The 23181-nt window shown below is 35.5% G+C and overlaps 1 protein-coding gene across 1 annotated transcript in view; it reads right to left on the bottom strand.

Moving 5' to 3' along the window:
* GTF3C3 (general transcription factor IIIC subunit 3) overlaps positions 1–23181 on the bottom strand; it is a 43521-nt gene that overhangs the window by 6103 nt on the left and 14237 nt on the right. Inside the window, exons 7-16 of the mRNA XM_027866199.1 lie at positions 21642–21789; positions 20912–20984; positions 19098–19166; positions 14782–14885; positions 14043–14214; positions 10939–11141; positions 10358–10459; positions 7299–7434; positions 6590–6827; positions 5504–5694 (exon numbers count right to left, since the gene is read on the bottom strand). Coding sequence (XP_027722000.1) covers positions 5504–5694; positions 6590–6827; positions 7299–7434; positions 10358–10459; positions 10939–11141; positions 14043–14214; positions 14782–14885; positions 19098–19166; positions 20912–20984; positions 21642–21789 — 1436 coding nt within the window. The remainder of the gene's footprint in view (positions 1–5503; positions 5695–6589; positions 6828–7298; positions 7435–10357; positions 10460–10938; positions 11142–14042; positions 14215–14781; positions 14886–19097; positions 19167–20911; positions 20985–21641; positions 21790–23181) is intronic.

Genomic DNA, 23181 nt, shown 5'->3' with positions numbered 1-23181 from the left:
GAGAAGATGGAGGCCAGATATACTATCAAGATAGAATGAACAAGATTTAGCAGCAGGATCTAGAGTAAGGGAAAAGTAGGAGTCAAGAATGACTCTGATGGATCATACAAATGGGAAAAGGACCCACATGTACAAAAATATTCATAGCATCTCTTGTTGTGGTGGCAAAGAATTGGAAATTGAGAGGCTGCCCATCAATTGGGGAATGGCTGAGCAAGTCATGGTAAATGAACATAATGGAATACTATTGTACCATAAGAAATGATGAACAGGCTGACTTCACAAAAACCTGGAAAGACTTGAATGGTCTGAGGCTGAGTGAAATGAGCAGAACCAGGAGAACGTTGTACATAATAACAACCATATTGTGCAATGACTAATATTGATAAACTTAACCCCAAGGATCTAAGACATCTCCAGAGGCCTTGTGATGGAAAATGCTATCCATATCCAAAGAAAGAACTATGGAAGTTGAATTGCTATTTTTTTCTCTTCTTTTGAGTTCGTTTCCTCTTTCTGATGGTTCCTCCTATAAGTTTTAATTTTTACTTACAACATCACTAATGTGAAAATATGTTTAATAGGAATGTAAATGTATAGCCTATATCAGATTGTCTGCCATCTTGAGGAGGGTGGGGAGGAAGGGGGAGAAAAATTTTAAACTCAAAAGCATATGGAAGTGATTATTGAGAAACCAAAAGAAGTTAATAAAAAAAAAGAAATTGAAAAAAAAAAAAAGAATGACTCTGATGTTAGGAACCTGGACGACTAGATAGATGTCTTCAAGAGATAGAGTAAAACCTGGGTGTGGGAGGAGATGTGTTCTGTCTAGGTCATATTGTGTTTGAGCTGTCAATGAGATATCCAAGTGGAGATGTCAAGAAGGCAGTTGGCAAGGAAAAATTGGAGTTCATAATGGATACAGTCATCTGTATAGAAAAACAGCTAAACCCATGAGAGCTGATGAGGTTACTGAGAGAAATACTGTAGAGAAACCACAGCCTACACTTAATTGAATGTGACCATGACGATCAGCCAACAAACGAGACTGAGAAGGAACATTTTCTAGAGGTAGAAAAAAATCAAGAAGAAGATACGTTTAATATGAATGTATATGTAAATCCTATATCAGATTGAATGCCGTCTTGGGGAAAGGGGAAGGGAGGGAAAATTGAAAACTCAAAAGCTTATGGAAGTGAATGTTAAAAACTAAAAATAAATAAAGTTTAAAAAATATCAAGAAGCAGAGTCACAGAAGTCAAGGGAGAAAAATATCCAGAAAGATGGAATGATTGCCACTGACAAAAATCATAAAGAAAAATGATAATTATGAAAAAAGTCATTGGATTTAGCCATTAAGATCGTTTGTAATCTTGAAGAAAGCATTTCAGTTGAGTGATGAGGTTGAAAGCCACATTGCAAAGGCTTAAGAACAACTAATTAGCTTTGTTTTTGATAAACATTATTTTTTCTGATAATTCACCATACTGCCATGTTATCTACACATTTTCAAAGCACAGCAAAATGAAAATTACTTTGATTTTCTAAAATGACGGACTATTTGTATGTCTACAAATCAGAATTAGAATCATCAATGTACTTTGTCCATGATTTATATGAACTGAAAATATTTTCCCTCTTAGATATGAAGTTGACATTTTAGTTCCATTTTAATGCTAACTTTTACTTGTAGATTAATATTTTACAAAAAGAAAAAACCCAACCCAATACTTTAGCAAAAGAGTTCACTTTACTCACAGATAATCCTGAAAATGCATACAAATAAAATGATTATGAATTCTAAATCTAAGTTCACATAGTAAATTCTTTTGTAAAGTAAAATACTTCTCATTCATGTTCTATAAATTCATATTTGCTTAACTGAGGCACAACTGTATTTTTTAATATATTTTGTTAAAGAAAAGCCTACACATTCTGAGTTAAGCAATTTTAACACAATGGAAAGAAAAAGCATCAATACAAAGGAATCATTTGCACACATTTGTCTAGAACAGCACTTAATTTTTAAAAATTTTTTTTATTAATTTATTTTATCAACAATCACTTCCATAACATAAGCTTTTGAATTTTAAATTTTTCTCTCCTTCCCTCCTCACCTCTGTTCCCAAGATGGCATGCAATCTGATATAGGCTATACATATACATTCCTATTAAACATATTTTCATATTAGAGATGTTGTAAGGAAGAATTAGAACCAATAGGAGGAACTAAAAGAAAGAGAAAACAAAACAAAACAGAAAAAAAAAAGAGCAAATAGTATGCTTCAATCTGCATTTAAACTCCATAGTTCTTTCTTTGGATGTGGATACCATTTTCCATCAATAGACCTTTGGAGATGTCTTAGATCCTTGAATTGCTGAGAAGGTCTAAGTATATCAATGTTAGTCATCTCACAATGTGGCTATAAGAACAGGACTTCTTAAACTGTGGGTCATCTGGGGTTGCAACCCACAGTTTAAGAAGTGCTGATAGGTCAAAAGTGATAAAAGTTTAAGAAGCCCTGGTCTAGAGTGATGTTTTCTCACCAGAATTACAAATTAGAATTGGGAGGCACCATTTACCAACTTTATAAATGAACTATCATAGGGCCATGTCAACTAAAAACCTCCTAAATTATATAACAGTGTAAGATAACAGTTAAAATATATAATACTATAATATAAATATATACTATAAAATTTATAATTATTATTGTAATAATAAAATCTTATCTGCATTACAGTGTGCTTTTAAAGTTTTCAAAGTTTATGTTAAAAAAATTACATAATCTCATTCTTGGATTACAATTTATCGATCTGATTTAATATTAAGCTTTTCTGTCCTAGGTTTATTTTTTAAGAAGCATTTGTACTTACAGATACATGAAGTGTATACACACACACACACACACACACACACACACACAGAGCAGGTAGCTGGTGCAGTGGATAGAGGGCAGGGCCTGGAGTCTGAAAGACCTGAATTCAAATCTAGCCACAGACACTTCCTAGCTGCATGACCCTGGGCAAGTCACTTAACTCTGTTTGCCTTACTTTCCTCATCTGTAAAATAAGTTGGAGAAGGAAACAGCAAATCACACCTTTGCCAAGAAAACCCCAACTAGGCTCACAAAGAGTCAGGCATAACTAAAAAACAACCAAACAATGACTAAAAATATATGTATAAATAAATAAATATATATGTAAATATTAAAGTAGGTAGTGTTAGTTATATTTGAAGGAAAAATAGAAGTTCTATTGCTATGTAGTAAGTATGGAACATGAAAGCAAAATGAATTATCTCTAAATTACACGTATTATTTTTTTTCCAAAATGTACAAAGTACCATGATATCTGTGAGGGGAAAGGCTCATTATTTCAATACCTTAAAGGATTTGGAATTTCATCAGTGTGAGCATTCCCTCCACCAACACAAATCAAAACTTCTCTACAACTTAGTAGATGGTCCTTATGAGCTGTTATGATTGAAAAATTCATCACCTTTAAGCCTCTCTAAATTTAGCTGTGCTGACCTCTGCATAAGATTTAAAATCCATTACTAGGGCCTTCACTCAAAGCCTTTCCAAGCTAATAAAACATGTAAGATCTTATGCTCCATTAGCATAACCTTTGAGAATCTCTACATGAAGATGGGACATCAGACTCTAGTGGAAAAAAAGTTTACTAAAAAAATTGTTTTGCAGTCCCAGGAGTCACACATGCCATATTGTATTCTAAGAAAAATCAAAATTTAAAACTTGAAAAGTTCTTGATTTCAATACCTCATAATTTCCAGAGTTTGGGGAAGTAATCCTCACCCTTGGCACCATATGATACAAGGGCAGTTGAGGTAATTTTTTTTCCTTGGGGGGGTGAAAGGGGAGGAAGTCTGGAATTTAATAAATATGATTTATTAGGAATGAGAGTCTCCTATGGGTTGCTACGGATAAAAAAATCATTACCTGTTGGCAAACCTTCTGGTGATAAGCTTCTAGGGACTTGGTTAGCTAGTAGCTGGACCACAGAATCAATGTCCACTGCTAAGACTGTACTCAAAGACTTTCCAGCAGTCAGTCAAAAGCCATTTATTAAGTACCTACTAGGTGCCAGGCACTGTGCTAAGCATTGGTGATACAAAAAAAGGCAAAAGATAATCCCTGACCTCAAGACGCTCAGGATCAAATAGGGAATATAACACGCAAGCAACTATGTACAAACAATCTATGTACAGGATAGATAGGAAATCAACAGAGGGAAGTCACTAGAATTAAGGAGGATTGGGAAAGGCTTCCTGTAAAAAGTGGGATTTTAGTTGGGACTTGAAAGAAGTCAGGAAGCAGAAATGAGAAGGGGGTACATTCCCGGCATTGGGGACAGCCAGAGAAAATGCTTGGAATGTCAAGAGATGAAGTGTTTTGTCCAAGAGAAAGCAAGGAGGCTAGTGTCAATGGAACAAAGAGTACGTGGGGGCAGTATAAGGGACAAGAAGACTAGAAAGGTAGATGGGGGCTAGGTTATGAAAGGCTTTGAATGTTAAACGGATGATTTTGTATTTGATCCTGCAGGTGACTGGGAGCCACAGGAGTTCACCGAGTATGGGGGGTGGGGTCCTGTGTGACACGGTTAGACCTATGCATAGCAGTACCTACCACAGCTTATGCTCCGCTTCACTAACCCAGTTTCATATCCACACCAGAATGAGGCATCAAAGAAAGACTTCAAAGGAAGGGATAGTCCTACACTGAATTTTTCCAACTTTTAAAATTCATAAGTCCTGAATGTTTTTTGAAGGAGACAGAGGGGGAAAAAAGATTGTGGTCTCCTTTATGTTTCCACAATATTTAAGAAATAAAAACATAGGAAACAAAGATTCAACATCCCATTATTTTTGAGGTACTCTTTCCTGAGAGGTTTAAAAATACTAACAACGGATGAGCACAGCAAACTGCTAAACAAGGGAAAATGGAAAACATGGTCCTTTAAGCAGAAGAAAGTATATAAATAACTTTAAATTTCAAAGCATCTGCTAAGCTTTAATTTTTTCCCTTTTTAATTTCTTCTTATAGCAATTTATTATTACATTAATTAGTTCTCCCTGAGATTAATTAGAATAAAAAAGCACAACAAAAATAAATCTTGCTCTATGTTGGTCTGTCAAAAAAAATTACTGGTTTAAATTTATTAGGTTAAAAATTCTTAAAAAATAAATGTAAATTCAAAAAACATTTATTTATCCCTACCTATATGTAGGATATATGCTAAGCTCTACGGAAGATACAAAAAAAATTGTCCATGCACTCACGAAATTTACTGTCCAATAAAGCCAAGGAATTTAAATCTGGTGACACTTTTGAAGCTTTAAATGCAAAATTTATTTGAGAACTAAATTATACAGTTATAAAAAAAGAATTCTCTGTTACATGTTATAAAACTTATATGAAACATAAACTCAATGTAAAATAAATTGTGGAAAAGCCACAGTCACATGTGATGATATACTTACCAAGTGCATGTTTGAAACTACCAGATACAAATGCATTGTGTCCATTTAAGACACAGAGAGCATGATTATCTGGGTTTTTGAGCATTAATCTAAGACAAAAACGATGGTGCCGTACATCTTGAGAATGCATAGTAACTTGATTAAAGATGTTCCACAGCTGAGGTTTATTCACATTTTCCATGAGCATAATCCTAAAATTAAAGCAAAATGAGAAGGGTAGGCAACAACATTCAAAGATACACAATCATCTTTCTGCTATCCAATCAAGGAGTCAGTCAGTAGTGTATTCACAACAATGAACTATAACCACCACCATGAGGAAAAGCAGGTTGCTGTAAGCTCTTCTGAACAAAATCTATTCAGTGAAAGCTCTTTCCTGGGGAATAATGTAGGAATTGATTTTTCTACAACTTTGGGACCAGCTTTCAAATAAACACATGAACTTCAATGCAAAGAAACAAAAGAAACTGCTTTAAGTTTAGCTGCCTTTTGTACCTTGCCAATCCATAAAAGAAGGTAAAAAAATAGTAACAGTTAACATTTATATAGTGCTTACTATGTGACAGGCACTGTGCTAAGGGCTTTACAACTATCATCTCACTTGATTCTCACAACAATCCTGGGAGGTAAGTGATGATAGTGATACTAAACATAATGATGATGATGATGATGATGATAATGACAAAAGCTAACATTTATACCATTGTTTACTATGTGCTAGGCACTGGTCTAAGCACTTTTTACAAACATAACCTTATTTGATCTTCACAACAACTTTTCAAGATAGGTGCTATTATTATCCTCATTTTACAGATAAGGAAACTGAGGCTGAAAGACGTTAAGTGACTTGCCTAGAGTCATACAGCTAGTACATGCCAGAGGCTGGATCTGAACCAGGTCTTCTAGATTCCAGGCCTAGTGCTCTATCCACTGCGTCACTAGCTGCCCACAAGCACTGAGAAGCAGGAGCAAAAGAAGCAAGTGACTTTGAACAACAAAGAGAGACAAACTCAAAAGCTAATGAACACAACATCCTTTCTATGACAAAAGACCTAGAAGACTGTCACCACTGCAGTGGGTTCTCACCTGATGTAGTTGTATGCTTTTCTAAAGTTTTTGTCGAGAATTGCAGCTGAAAGACCAAAGTATTCAAGCTCTTTGCGTTTCTGTCTATCATCGTAAAAGGAGTAATATTCCAGTGAAGAATCCACCAGGAGCTCGGCCTCCTGAAATCGGGAAAGGTCACACAGGGAATAGATGGCCTTCAACAGCAGATTCCACCAGTCATCTTTTGTCAGGACACTTGTGAGTACAGCAAATATGGCTGAAATGACAAGAATGTAAACCAGTTTAGGATACTGTTTCCAAGAAATAAAAAAGATTAAACAAAAAAATTATGCTTCAAGGCAAACCTAAATGTATCAAAGCCTCAGATCAATCAATAACCATTTTATTAAGTGTCTACTATGTGCCAAAGACTGTGCTAGGCTCTGGGAATACAAAGACAAAAACTAACTAGTCTCTGCCCTCAAGCATCTTGCATTCCATCAGAGAATATATGTGCATAATAGAAAAATATAAGCAAACAGATGCATTTGTATACAAGGGAGAGGCTTCCCCATAATAATCTACACATGACTCCAACTGATTTTATGGTACTTCTCATCAAAATAAAAAAAGAAGAAATTATTTTATTCTAATAACTATGCAGACTCATGCTAGATTCCTAACCTGTGAAAATTTTTTATTTTAGAAAAGTTACATGAACACAATTTTTTTAAACAAATGAAATTACCTTTTGCATCACAGTTTGCTGTCTCCTGGTCATTGTTGTCTGATATCTTGTCTCTTGATACTTTAATCAGGTATAGATGTCTTTCCCCTGACTTGGAACTAGATATCAAACACACCTGGGCTCTATTCATTGCTACCTAAAATTAAAGACATTTTGAGGTTTTTCATCACATTAAAGCTTAATCAATCTATATATAAGAAAAGGAGTTTTATATTTTAAAAACAAGCCAATGTCAAAACTGCAGCTTCTAGGTTTCCAACATTCAGAAACAAATAAAGAGCTTCTTACTTCTATGAATAATCCCAACAAAATCAAGAGAGTGATCTGAGTAGGTAGAAAAGAATATTAAATTATTTTATATGGTTCAGGCTCCATAGGCAGGAGGGAAGGTGGGTCAGTAAAATTTTGTGGGGCCAATAATTTATGGTATTATAATCATCTGTGGAGCTACATGACTGCAACACCATTCTGATTTTTCTAAGTATTAACAAAAATTTAATTGTATTGAGTCTGATAACATCGATAGATTTATTTACTATGCTTTAACTTATCCAAGACAAAAATTCCAAAGTCCATTTTTGTGGGAACTTTGAGTTATGTACTGAGTGCCAAAGTTCATTTCTTTCCATTCACTTTATTTTTCCATTCATTTTTGGCTGTGTCTGTGTTTGTGTGCAAGCCAAAACTGCAAAATAAGCAAAAACCACATTTCACTTAAACTCAGGATCTCTCATGAATCCAAGGTACAAACTAAGCAAAACAGCTATTAACCACAGACATGACCTTAGAGTCCCTCTAGTCACAACCCCTGGCTGACAGAGCTCGACAGCATCCCTAACAAAGGCTTATCCCGTGTGTCTGCTTGAACGTGAAGGGCAGTGCAGTACAGTGGAAACAATGCCGGATTTAGAGTCCAAAGACCAGGGTCTGAATTCTGGATCTCAGCATCCAAGTGGCCTTTTCTATGCTTCACTTTCCTCATTTACAAAATGAAGGGGTTGGTTTACACAATAAAAATGCCTGTCAATTCTAAATCCTGTGATTCCTCCAGTGAACAAACTCTACCTTACAAGGCAGCTCATTCTATTTTTAAACAGCTCTAATTACTAAGAAGTCCTTTCATCACCATTGTCACAGCCCTACCTTCCACCTCAACTTAGCCTCTTCCTGCAGTCAAGCCATGCTCTCCTTACTGGTAACAGTCCACCATATCTAACCAGTCCCAGACCCAGTACACTGTATTCCAACCATCTTCTGTCCTGCCACACTCTACCTCTTCTCTATTTCTTGCTCTAAAAAACAGGAATTAAATTAACACTACCATTCCTGGAAAGGGAACGTCTTCTCTAGTAGATTGCTGCCTCTATCATTCCTACTCTCTCACTTACTTTCACAATTTCCCACTTGATCCACCCATCCCCACAAGCTACCGTCCCATATCTCTTTCTCTTTCTCTCATAGAAAGACTCTACAATAAGTGCCTCCACTTCCTTTCCTCTTACTCTCTTCTTAACTCTCTTGAGTCTGGTTTTCAACATCATCATTCAACCAAAAATACTACCTCAAAATTGACCAATTATCTCTTAATTGCCAAATCTACTGGCGTGTCTCAAAACTCATCCTCCTTGACTTACCTGAAGCCTTTAACACTTTCAAATCACCATCTTTTTCTTGGATACTCTCTGGTCTCTCTAGGTATCCATAACCCTATTCTATCCCGGTCCTCCTGTCTGACTGTTCTTTCTCTGGATCCTCATACAGGTCATGCCTGCGAACTGTGAGTGTCTCCCAGAGCTTTATCCTGGGACTTCTTCTCTTCTCCTTCTATACTATTTCACTTGGTAATCTCAGCAGTTCCCATGGAATTATTATGTCTATGCCAATGATTCTCCTATCAAGCCCTAACCTCCAAACTCATATGTCCACTTGCCTATTAATTATCTCAAATTGGATGTATTGTAGACATATTAAACTCAACATGTTCAAAACTGAACTCGTTATCTTTTCCCTCAAATCCTCCTCTCTTCCCAGCTTCCCTATTCATGTCAAAGATGACCCCCTCCCTTACCCCCAGTTACCCATGTTCCCAACCTGGAAGTCATCCTTAAATCTTGACTCTCTCTCACCCCATCATATCCAATCTGTTGCAAAGGGCTTATGTTTCTTTTTTTCCTCCAACACTACTCCCCCCCCCACCCCAAGCAGGTCCTTATAGCCTCATACTTGGACTGCTGCAGTATCTTTATGCTAGCTCCCCCTGCCTCAATTTTCTCCCCACTTCAATCTATTCTCCACACAGTTGTCAAAACACACACCTCTATTCAATGAACTCTTATCACCTCTAGGATCAAAGATAAAATCCTCTCTTTGGCATTCTAAGTCTTTCACAACCTGACCCCCATCTACCTTTCCAATCTTCTTACACTTTACTCACCCCTAGGTATCAATCCAATGACAATGACCTCCTTGTTGTTCCTTGAACAAGGCTCTGTGCATTTTCCTGGGCTATTCTTCATGCCTAGAATTCTCTCCCTTCTCATCTCTGCCTCCTGGCTTCCCTGGCTTCCTGAAAGTGCCAGCTAAAATCTCTCCTTTTATGAGAAGCCTTTCCTTAGCCCTTTTAATTCTAGCATCTTTCCTGTTATCTTCAATTTATCCTGTACATAGCTTCTTTGTACATAATTGTCTTCATGTTGTCTCCTCCATTAGACTGTGAACTCTTTGAGAACAAGGACTACCCTTTACCATTTTTTATATCTCCAGTGCTTTGCACAGTACCTTCCACATAGTAGGCACTTAATAAATGCTCACTGACTGACTTATTCCACTCACCATCTCTGTGACTTCTTAGATGAAACCTCCCCTTGGTAACCATTCCCCTACATGTGTTGTCTTTCCACACTAAAGCATAAGCTCCTTGAGTGTAAGGGCTATCTTTTGACAACTTGTATCCCCAGCCTGGCAGGGTAAGTGCTTAGTTAAGTACTTTTTATTTATTCATTCTACTGAGTCAAAATCTGCTTCCCTGTACCTTCCATCCATTCGTTTTAATTACTTACTTTTAAAAGCATTGCTAACATGGTAAGCAAGGTATCCACATATCCATACATTTTGCCTTGTGAGTACAGCAGTGTGGAACGATGGAGTAGTAACTTCAGCTCCTAAGTAAATATGAAAATGATAAATGGTCTGATGACTATTCATTTTCATATAAATAAAATCAGTTTTAAAACTTTTATTTAGAGCAGAATCCATAAAAAGAGAGAGTGAAACAAATTTCCAAACTAAGAAAACCAGGAAGGTCGAAAGGAAAGGTCTATTGCACCAGGCTGAGAGAAGAGCACTGTCCAGCACAGGCCACACCAGCATAGACTGGGCCCCAGAAAACCTGGAGCAGGACTCAGGGGACTGAATCACGGGCAGCAGTGGCGATTTCCAGACTTATCGACACCAAAAGAATCATAAGTTCATTTGTAGTACACCTCAGTATATATTACATATGTTTCACTTATATTTTATCTTAGCTACAAATCACATTATTATTAAACTATATGGGACATCAGTTGGAGGGGTAGAAAGGGATGAACACTAAGTATTATAGAAAACGAAAATAATCCAAAAAGTATGATGTACATCTGACCTGCTGTGCAGCATTTGCATCTTGTGCCAGAGTATCTGGATCATACATTGGTTCCAGGGCCTCCAGAGCTTTTTCAGGACGACCTAGCTGCTGCTGAAGAGTGGAGAGGGAAATTCTCGCATCCAAATGTAATGGAGCCAGGTCAACCACTTTGCCATAGCTTTCTGCAGCACGTTCCATGTAACCTAAGGCTTTTAGACATTCTTTAGAAACATTAAAAAAAAAAAAGATAAAATAGACTAATTTTACATACTGAAACATAATATTATAACAGTTCTCAATACTATTACTAGAATAGATTCTCCAACCTACTCCCAACCCAAAAGTTACATTCATCAAAGTAAAAAAAAAAAATCAGAATTAAATACAAAGATTAGGAAAGGAATTTTAATATTGTGAAGTTTAATTTAGTTAATTATGATAAAGTTACAGTACATGTATGCAAAATATTTAAATGATCTGAAATGAATATTAAAAGAACGGATGTAACAATGGCTCAAACTGGGTGGGATGATAACAAATTACTCAACTACTCTTTTGCATCAGTTTTGTCTACCAAGGATCATGATTTCGAGGCCAGAACAAAAAAAAAAAAAAAAAAAGGTTAAATTCAAGATGAATGAAAGAAATAAAGAATGCATCGAGGTAACCTAAATGAGTTCAAATCAGTAGGCAAAAATGCACTATTATCTATACGTATATCTATGTGTATATCTCTATATCTGTATAGAGATATACAGATAAGAGAATAGGATAGGTACCAAATGCAAGGAGGTAAACATATGTTCCAATGTGGGGATGTAAAAAAAAAAGGGAAGAAAATGAAAACTGTAAACTATGGGCCAGTGATCTTGACTTTCATTCAAGGAAAAATTTTACAACGTATTATAAAATGGGTAATTAGTGAACAACTAGGAAAGAAAGCAGTGTCACAAAAATCCAGCCTGGCTTAATCATATCAAATCATATCAGACTAATCTCAATTTTTTTTTATTACAGTTACTAAACCTGTAAGTTTGAGGAATGCCATGAAGATTAAATGCAGATCTGATCATTGTCATTTCCCTACTCAGTAACTCCAAAGGTTCCCTATTGCCTCTAACACCTCTATTGGCATAAAAGCCCTTTACAACCTGGCAAGAACCTACCTTTTTAGCCTTTTTAAACCCTACTTCCCCTAAAAACTGGTCTTCTAGCTATTCTTCACACATGACATTCTACCCATTTTTTTGCCTTTGTGGTGGCTATTCCCCATGCCTGTATGAATGTCCCCCTCATTTCCACTCCTTCAAATCCCTAAGTTCCTTCAAGATTAATTTTAAGCTTCATCGTCTACATAAAGCTTTCAGTGATCCACCCTGTAGCTATTATCCTTCCTACCAAAACTACAACAATATGTACTTATACATGTATATGGTTTCCCCCAACAGAACATAAGTACCTTAAGGGTAGAATTTTTCTTTATATGCCTTTATATGCCCAGTAACTAGTATAATGCAGTATACTAGTATAACTAGTATAGTAGGCATTTAATAAATCTTTCTGATTGATTGATAGCATCCCATCCAATGTTTGTCCAACCTGTACAACTCTAACCCTGGATTACAGCAAAGTATATGATAAAGATTTTCATACTATACTTGTGAACAAGATGGAAACATGAAAGAAAGATGGTGATATGATTAGGTTGATTCAGAACTGGTTGAATGATCACAGAGACCCAAATGGTAGCCCCAGATGGTTTGAGGTCAACTTAATGAAGTCTGTAGTGAAGGCACATGGACCTATGCTGTTCAATACACACTAATCAAATTCAGAGATGACATGAAGCTGAGAGGAATAATAAACACACTGCATAAGACTAATTACTAAAAAACAATCTCAACTGGCAATGATGGGTTGAATCTAACAAAACGAAATATATGAAATACATATTCAAGTTATGGATTATACAGCCTTTAAGGTTCCTTCCAACTCTATATCAATGATGCCAAGTTCCACTACTTATTGGCTGTATAACCTTGGGCAAGTTACTACCTGAGTTTAATTTCTTCATCTGTAAAATGGAAGTAGTACTGAATTTATCTATCTTGTGGGTTTGTGAGGATAAAATGAAATAATGTATACAAAAATACTTTGTAAAGTATAAAGCATTAAACAAATGTAAGCTATTAGTCATTTATTAAATTCCATACAAAAATTAATTTTTAAAATAATAAATCTGTAAATATGTTCAGCCATTTTTTCAGTCATGTCTGACTTTTTGTGACTCCATTTGGGGTTTTCCTGGCAAAGACAAAGAAGTTTGCCATTTCCTTCTCTAAAAAAAATCTATACGGGCATCTAGGTGGCACAGTGGCACCAGCCCTGGAGTCAGGAGGACATGAGTTCAAATCCAGCCTCAGACACGTAATACTTCCTAGCTGTGTGACTCTGGGCAAATCACTTAACCCCAACTGACTCGCTAAAAAAAAAAAATCTATAAAGGCTCAAATATATATATATATACACACATATATATATACACACACACACACACACACATTATATATACACACACACACACACACACACATATATATACACACACATATATATATATTTCTCCGGATACTTGTAAATAATGATCTAGATTATATAAGCAATTGCATATCCCCACAAGAGGTACAGTGGAGAGAGCTTTGAATTTGAACCCAGAGGCTCTGGATTTAAATGCTAGCTCTCTATTTACTACCTCTCTAGGCCTCAATATCATTATCTGTTTAAAAAAAAAAAAAAAAGCAGATTGGACCAGATAAGGGGATGCCCCTTAAGGTCTTAATTGGTGATCCAACAAAAGACAGTATTTAAGTGAATACATTAACCTTTTTAAACCAGAATGTCATTTAGTAAATTATTTTTCTAGTATACTAGTAAGTTCTAGCCTGTGACTCCTGAAAATTGAAGAAATAATTTTGTTCTCCATATTAAAGCAACTTACATTAATGACTTGCTGAAAACTACAATATACCTAGAGTTGGTTTTTTATATATCAGCATTTCAAATATTTATTAGCATCTTCAAAGGGAGCTGCCCCCAAAATGTAAAACTATCAAAAATTTTACCTGCATGCCGGAGCCAAACTACTGCTAGGTTATATCTTTCTGAACAGACTAATGCAGTGAGGAGAGGAAGTGCAGAATTATATTCTCCAACATCAAGAAAAGCTTCAGCGACATCAAGATACAAATCTCCCATATCTTCAGGATTCTGTTCCACTAGTGTGGTCAGGAGTGACTGTCATCACACAAAACAAGGGCTTCAGTTCCACATTCAGAGGATAAATTTATGTAAATGTGTATTTCAGTTTAACTCAAAAACCAATGTTATCAAGAAAGACTTGAGTTGCAATAATCAATATGAGTTTCCAAATTTAATTGGAGGAAGGTCACAGAGTGGGTCTCATCAGTTTTCTCTAGAGAAATGAACTGGTGAACTATACCTTATGGAAGATAAAGAATACATAAATAGCATTTAATTAGGAATAAAGTATTTTGTTTCAACTTGTACTCAAAAAACAAAACCCCAAAGTGTTAAGGGTCTAATTTCCAATTCTAATCAAATCTGTTTTCATTTTTAAAAGGAAAAAAGTAATTAATTCAATTTCAAGAAGAAATTATAAGGATTTGAGTGGAAATCATAACAAATAGTCATAATAAATGGTCATATAGTCATAATAAACTCCCTGGCCCTAAAAAACTGTGAATAATCTAGATCCAAGTTATAATTTCTGGCACATGGGTAAACTGACGGTAACTTTGCCAAAAATTGTAACTTGCAAAAATGGTAACTCTTTTTACTTACATCAAGTGGATCAAGGATATTAAGGTGAACTAAGCACACCATCAATTTAACAGTGATATCAATTGGCACTCCTTCAGGTATAGTGCAAGTAACCTTTTCTTCAGCTGTGGAAAAAAAAAGATTTATATATAATAATTTCTCATCTCTACATACAGCCTTTTTGCAAAGTAAAGCAATGGTTTCTGAACTTTTTTCATCATACACACTGATTAGTAAAGTTTCTGAGCACAACCTCCCATATGTGTACATTTATTTATAAATTATATATACTACTGTGAAACACAGTGAAGAGATGAAAATTACACTAAGATTCTGAACCTGATGTCTGGAAGGATGGTGGTGTCCTAGACAGTAACAGGGAAATTCGGAAGACAGGTAGTTTGGAGAAAAGATAATGTAATAATATCTACAGTGAAAGATCACAATCTCTCCATGACTGCTCATGTCTTGAAACTCACTCTGTTTCATCCCAAATGAAAATGGGAAGCTGTCCCTGCACTGGAGCACAGAGGCTGCCCTCTGAGGGTCACCTGTCACAGCCCCAAGGGAGAAGAGAAGGAAAAAGGATCATTGGAGATAGGATCATTTTTCCAGTGGCATCTATGTAGTGGTTGCAGTGAACGCCAAGTAGCAGTAAGATGCCAAATTAAGAAGTGAAGTGAAGCTTATGCCCCCACACAGGCAAGGGACCTAGGAGAGTGTTAAAAGGGTAACAGTAGATGAGGTTCTATTTGAAATAAGTTCCACAACTGGCCACTGCGTGAAGAGCAGAATATGATTTATCTTTCCTCCCTCAGATAGGGTGATCAAATACTCCTTAGAGTCAAGTCACAGCCCCCACATTGAAGAATACTAGATTAAAGCCCAGCATTAACAATGCCAAAATTCTGGGTTTATCGCTGTAATGGCCAGCTATCCACAGCCATATTTCTTACAAATGCTAAACAGTTTATACCTTCTTTGTCTTCATCTCAAATAACAATTACTTTTTAGTATCCACAAGCTAACATCCTGAACACTTTCAAAAACACTCCACCTCTAGATTAAAAAAAAAACAAAACTTAATTTGGCTTTCTAACTCACAAAGGCTGGTCCAGTGTTTAATATAAAGAGACTTTATTGCATTTGAAAAATATCTTACATTTTATAGTAAATTAATCTCAATTTTGTTAAAAAGTATAATTTTCTCAGTTCAGAGAAACACTAGGGGCAGGAAAAACCCTAAAATGCAACCTAGAAATAATGAAATAAAAAAGTAAATAATGCAGTAAATTTGTTTCAGAAAGCTAGTCATAGGATGATGTTGCAACAGCAAACTTGGCCTAAAACTGCACTGAGGCAAAGCTTAAGACCAAGCTAATCAATATTTCAATACTAAGAGACTATAACTAATTATCAGCCATTTTTACTCTCCTTATTTATCTTTATTATCATAGATCTTTAATTGTGTCACTAAGAGGAAAAGTCATGTCACAGTTTACTATCATTCAGGAATTACATGTAAAGTCATAAGATCACAGAGCTAGAAGGAACCTGAGCGGTTTTATCATTATGACTATCCAGTCCTATACCAAAAATCAATTTTCATGTCATTGTAGACAGGTTAATACTACTTTGATGATATTCATACAGTCATCAAGATTCGTAACCTTATTTTTGCCTCTTCCTTCTCTCTCTCCTCCCATATCCAATAAGATGCCAAGTCTTGTTAATGCCACCTCCACAATATCTCTGACATCCATCCCTTTCTCTGTACTTAAGCCACGGCCAACCTAATTCAGACTCTCATTACTTTTCACCTGCATTACTAGCCTCCAGATTCTTGGCTTCTAGTTTCTAACCTTATCACCCACACAAGCTGTCAATATAATCTTCCTTAAGGACAAGTATAACTATATCACTTCCCTTCTTAAGAACCTCCAGCAGCACCCTGTTGTCCATAGGATCAAATATAAATTAATCACATTGGCATTTAAAACCAAGTTAAGTCTACTACTGTTCCTTGAACTCAACATTCTGTCTCTACCACTGAGAATCCTTAGCTATTTCAGGACTCAAGTGATGGGACATACCAATAGGAAGCCTTTCCTTAACCTACTGGTTGTTAGTTCATTTCTCCCCCTCCTCATATTATTATATATATGTTTATGTTTACATGTTGTATTCCCCTAAATAAGTAAATAGTAGCTGTTTTTTATTTTTTTTCTTTGTATCCCTAGATCCTAGTACAGTGCCCTGTACACAGTAGATACTGAATAAAGGCTTTTAGACTGAATTGGATGAATATGAGGCCCTTTCACAATTATAGCTGTCCTTCTCTGAACTCTTTCAGGCTGTTCAATGTCTGTCCTAAAATGTGGTAGCTGAGAACCGAACACTAAATACAGATGTGGTCTGACATATGGTACAGCACAATATCGTATTTTTATTATCTCCTTATTCTTGGACACTCTTAATGAAGAATAAGTTTGCATTAGCTTTCTTGGCTTCCATATCCCCCTGGTGACTCATACTCAGCCTACAATCTACTAGAACCCTCATGTCTTTTTCATATTAACTGCCCTTTAGTTTATCATCATCCTTTACAATCCTTACCAATCCAAATAAACACTGGTTACAAAATGATCAAAAAAACTTCACTCAATTGATACTTATCTCTTTCCAAGTTATGTCCTAATTGACAAATCTGATGGTCTTTTCTCAATTCTCATTCATCTAAACTTATTTGTTGCATTTTAAAGTGCCGACTATCCTTTGCTCACTATCTTCTCCTCTCTGTTTTCCTGAAACTGATCTCTCCTATGTGTTTGACTGCTCCTTCTCAGTCTCCTTGGCTGGCTCAGCAACCATAACATATCCTCTAACTATGAATATTCTCCAAGTCTCTACCCTAGGTCATCTTCTCTCTCTATAGTCTCTCACTTGGTGATCACATCAGCTCCCACCTGTTTAATTATAATCTCTACATAGAATACTCACAAATCTATATTATCCAATTTATCTCTCCCTGGTACTTCAGTCCCACATCAGAACTTGCTTACTAAGCATTTCAAACTGGAAGTCCTAGAGACATCTCGAATTCAAATGTCCTAAACTGAATCCACTGCCTGTCCTCACAAACCTACCCCTCTCCTAAACTTCCCTATTTCTATCAAAGATAACGCCATTCTTCCAATATTTTAGGTTTATAACATTGGTGTTATCTTTGACTTCTCATTTTACTCATATATTGAATCAGTTGCTAAATCTTGTTTCTACTGTCACAACTTTTTTTTTTTTTTTTTTTGCAGTTGGCCCCTTCTCCCTATTCATACAGACACCATCTTAGTCCAGTTCCTTTTCACCCCTCACCTAGATTATTGCAATGGCTTCCTAATTGGGTTCCTTGCATCAAATCTTTCCCCACCCCAATCTATCCTCCATAGAACTGCTGAAGCTTTTCCTTAAGCACAGATCCAATCATGGCACTCCTCTAATCAATAAACTTTAGTAGCTCCCTACTGCTTCTAAGATAAAATAAAAACTCCTCTTTGGCTTTTAAAGTCCTAACCTATTTTTCCAAACTTGTTAAATGTTACTCTGGCCAGCTAAACAGTGCAGTAGATAAGAGTGCTGGGCCTAGAGTCAGGAAGATCTGAATTCAAATCTGTCCTCACTTGCTATGTGACCTTAGGCGAGTCACTTACCCTCTGTCTGACTCAATTTCCTCAACAGTAAAATGGAGAGAATAATAGCACCTACCACCCCAGGTTGTTATGAGGATCAAATGAAATAATCTTTGTAAAGCACTTAGTATGGGGCCTACTGGAATATAGTAGTACTCAATAAATGCTAGTTCCCTTCCCCTATTTCCCCATCCCTTGCTCCACAATCCAATCAAATAGGCCTTCATTACATTTCCCACACATGATACACATTTCCTGTCTCCATGCTTCTGTACTGGCCAATCCCATACCTAGAAAACAATGCCACTCACCTCCACTTTCACAGAATCTCAGAATCTCTCTCCCTTCAAGATGCAACTCAATCATCAGTGTTCTACTTAAAATCTTTCCTGATCCCTCAACTGCTGGTGCCTTTTCCCCCTACTATATATTTATTTTCTATTTTTCTTTATATATGCTTATAAATGCAAGTGTTGTCTCAAGCTCCTTAAGATTAAAGACTGTTTCTTTTTTTTTTATATTTGTATTCCAAATACCTAGAACAGTGCCTACCACATAACAGATGGATGCTGACTGACTGATGTCACACTGATGTCTCTTCCCAAGATCATCTATTGATCTTCAATTATTTAATTTAAAATTGTCACTTACGTATAAGAATGGCATCCTCTGAAAAAGCTTCATTTGTCATTGACTCTTCCTTCTGAATGTCCATCAAATCTTTCCCATTTGGAACAACAAAAAAAAGTTAAGTATTACTACTGAATCCCACCTATCAATTGTATTTTTCATTTATGAATGGCTTATGAAGAATTTCTTTCTTTGCTAGTTTTAAATTTTGATTTATAATCTAATCCTATGAGTATAAAAAAAAGCATTCTCAATTGATATTTTATTTTTTTAAATCAACAACAAAAAAATTATCTTCTAAGACCAATTCATGGAAACAATATCATCAGATTTACTGCATTCTGAAAAATATTTTCGTTCATTCATTCATTCAATATTCATTCATTCATTCAGCAATTAACATTTACTGATTCATGCCAGATGTTCTGGGTGATAACCAGTTTAATTGGGATGAAGAGAGGACAAAGTATGTACACGAAAGATTGTAATAGAAGGTAAAACAGGCTAAGTGCTATAAGAGGTATAAAGTGCTATGGGAAGTTCAGGGGGAGAAAAAATTATATTTGATTGGATGGAACACAAAAGGCTTTATCAAAGCATATCAACTAGTCTTTGAGGGACTGAGAGAATTTTGTCATAAAGGGATACAGGAAAGGCATTCTAAGCAAAGGGAAAAAGTGAAGCAAACGTATGAAAGCAAAAAGGGGGAGGGGGAGTGGCATGTTTAGGAAATGGAAAAATATTTTAATGCAGGCAATCCCTTCAACATCCCTCAAAAAATATCTCACAGAGACCTACTCTCTAAACTAGAGATGTCAAACTCCCTAGCACTATAGGCTAAACTCAAAACTCAGAGTACATCCCAAATCAGATTAAAATGATTGGAAAATGTTTAACAAAATAAATAAAAATATAATACAACAGACAAAATATTAAATTGAGGTTCTCCAAGTCAATATGCAGCAGCAGGATCCATTTCTATTTGAGTTTGACACCACTGCTCTACACTATTCTTTGATTATACACAGAACACAAGCCCTGTTGCCATGATCGATCAGACTGTGTCCTGCACCCAAAAACTATGAAAATAAGTTCAAGCTACTACTAGCACAAACTCCTCACCCATAATTACACTGCAAATTCTATTATACTTAGCACAAATCATCTTATTTACCTTTTGTTATGTCTCTCTGTATCTAGCACTATGTGCTTTTTGCACATAATATGTGCTTCATACATGCTTTTGAATTGAATGATGTTGCTAATACCACCATAGCACAGTGAAAAGAATTTGAACTAGAAAAAAAGGCTGCTAGAGAAACCTAGAAATCAGAATGAACCTTCTAACCAGCTTTATACAACACTAGTCAGAAAGTTACTGTTCACTAAAGCAATTTAATCTTTATTCAACTAAAACTATATTGTCTTCTATTTAACTTAATATTTACTTCTGTGAATTTTGGTTATTGTTTATCTAAAAAGGTTTTTTAGGTACTTTTCAAAACAGCAAATTGCTTTAACTCTCAGGACTCTTAGTATACTGCTTATTCATTTCATTCTACTCACTTCAATGGGCACAAGGCAAAAAACTCGGCACCGATGAGGTACAGACCACATTGAATGACACATATCAATCTGACCGATAATAAAAATTTACAAACAAGTAAAGAAGTTGTCTGTGATGCAATCAACCAAGGGGTAGAAGACTAAGGAGGAAGTTTAAATAAAATATCTATATATGACGAAAAAAATTCTTGGATAAATTGGTCATGAGGACATTAACTTTAAGAAATCACTGCAAAGATGTAACAATCCTATTGTATGTGTAATATTACCTCTATTCTCTTCCGGTATGCTTTTTTCAATAACTTTTTTCCATAGCACAATTCCAGAATAATCAGTAATAACCTAAAAAGAGCAAAATTGTAACTTATTTCACAAAAGAATAAATGTATAAGTGTTCCTTGAGAAAAATATCTTTGTAATATGCAGAATAATTCAACTAATATTAATTACTAGTTAAATACTAAGTAATCATACTAATAGTAATCATAAAAAGTCATTATGATATACTGAAATTCGTACTTGGAACAAACACTGACTAAAGTTGTATATAATTCAATACCAAGAAAATTCAAGCCTAAGAACTAAACACACCATAGCTATTGGTTTGAATATAACTGTCCTAAAATAAGCAATATGGAAATCTGGCAACCATACTAACTGCCAGAAAAACACTGTAAATTAGATTTTTAAAACTTAAAAGCAGTTTAAATGTGTATTCTCTTTAAAAACTTTAATTACAAAATCAGAAAGCAATCACTATAACAAGATACACTGTATGGGGCTGTTTCCCTACATCCCAGAGTCACTGTGCAGAAATCACTTTTGTAAAGCATAAAACACTTTATAAATATGAGCTATAGTTATTATACAGACAACCTAATGAAGAGTCAATTTCTCAAATTCTATTTTTAGTTTTAATTGAGAAACACCTATTACTCCCTTCAACACACAGCAGAAATCTGTTCAAAATCTAAAGCTGGCATATGTAAATTCTCCTACCTCTAGCGCTTTGTCATGCTGCTTGTTGGAAATGTACAGTTCTGCTGCTATATTAACATCTTCCATGGAGACAAGAGTCTGGTGTTTTGAAAAAGCTTCCTCAATTATGTTAATAGCTGAAGTGACATCACTGGCTTCATAATAACTCCTTGGAAGATAAGCACACAAAAACTGACTGAAAATCAGTTAGTTTAGGTTATCAAGCTTTTATCTATGTTCGTCACACACAGTTTGCGATATTTTTCACTATCCCAACTTTTAGGGGGGAAATCCATGTATTTAAAAATAATAGAAGTGTACTGAAATACTCATCCAAAGATTAAATAAGATCTCATAGAGGAAGAAAGAGAAAGAGATTTGTGTATAGCCAATATAAATTAGACTTTAAAGCAATTATCAGGTCAATTCTACAACCAGGGGTTGACAAACTCATTGCCTAAGCCGGCAATAGTTTGCTGATTCCTACTCTAAACTACAGATCAGATGTTGGGATGATGTAACTGCTTTTATGTATGTTCTATAGAGCAGAATGGAGAATGTGCCAACCAGATATTACTTCTCCAACAAGCAAGGAATATGAATATGGCAAACCAAAAACCAGACTCCTTTGGATAACCAAAACAGTTCACAAGCTAGGACTCACAATTACATCACCACTGTAAAAGCTAATAGTTTACATATAAAACAACAAGTTGTACAGTAATCAATCAATCGACAAACATTTAACATAGTAGAGCCATAGCTTTAGAACTAAAAGAGGCCTTGGAGGCTAGCTAATCTAATATCCTCATTTTACAGATGGGAAAACTATCCACAGCTATGAAAGGATTTCTTTTCACTCTCCTCTAAGTGAACTTCTAAAGCTAAGTCAAAGACCTATTTGGTGTTTATTATGAGATATGGCACAAGATGTTGCTCTAAGCCTAATTTCTCCCAGAATGCTTTCTAATTTTCTGATTTTTTGCCGAATGAATCATTACCCCTGTTTATATCCTTGATGATAGCCAAGTTCATATCCTTGAGTTTTCAAATGCTTCTGCGTTGTATGCCCATAACCTGTTCCACTGATCAACTTTTAAAAAATTTTAACAATAACAAATTGTTTTGATTATTACTATTTTGTAGTATAATCTGAGGTGTGGTCCTGTTAGGTCCTCTTATTTCTCATCTTTTTTTTTTTTCACTATTTTTTCTTGAGATTCTTGACTTTTTATTCTTCCAGGCAAATTTTTAAGGATTTTTTTTTTTAAGGCAATTGGGGTTAAGTGACTTGCCGAGGGTCACACAGCTAGTAAGTGTCAAGTGTTTGGTCTGAGGCCACATTTGAACTCGGGTCCTCCTGACTTTAGGGCTGGTACTCTATCCACTGCGCCATCTAGCTGCCCCCTAGGCGAATTTTTAAAATAATTTTATCTAGTATAAAGTAATCCTTTGGTAGTTGTGACTGGTATGCCACTAAATCTGTAGATTTATTTAGGCAGTATTGTCATTTGTATTTTAGTAGTACCACCCAAATATGAGCAATTCATTTCTCTTCAAT

Source organism: Vombatus ursinus, unplaced genomic scaffold (genome assembly GCF_900497805.2).
Source record: "Vombatus ursinus unplaced genomic scaffold, bare-nosed wombat genome assembly UNPS02014779.1, whole genome shotgun sequence".
Lineage (NCBI taxonomy): Eukaryota > Metazoa > Chordata > Mammalia > Diprotodontia > Vombatidae > Vombatus > Vombatus ursinus.
This window is presented reverse-complemented; position numbering and strand designations above follow the sequence as displayed.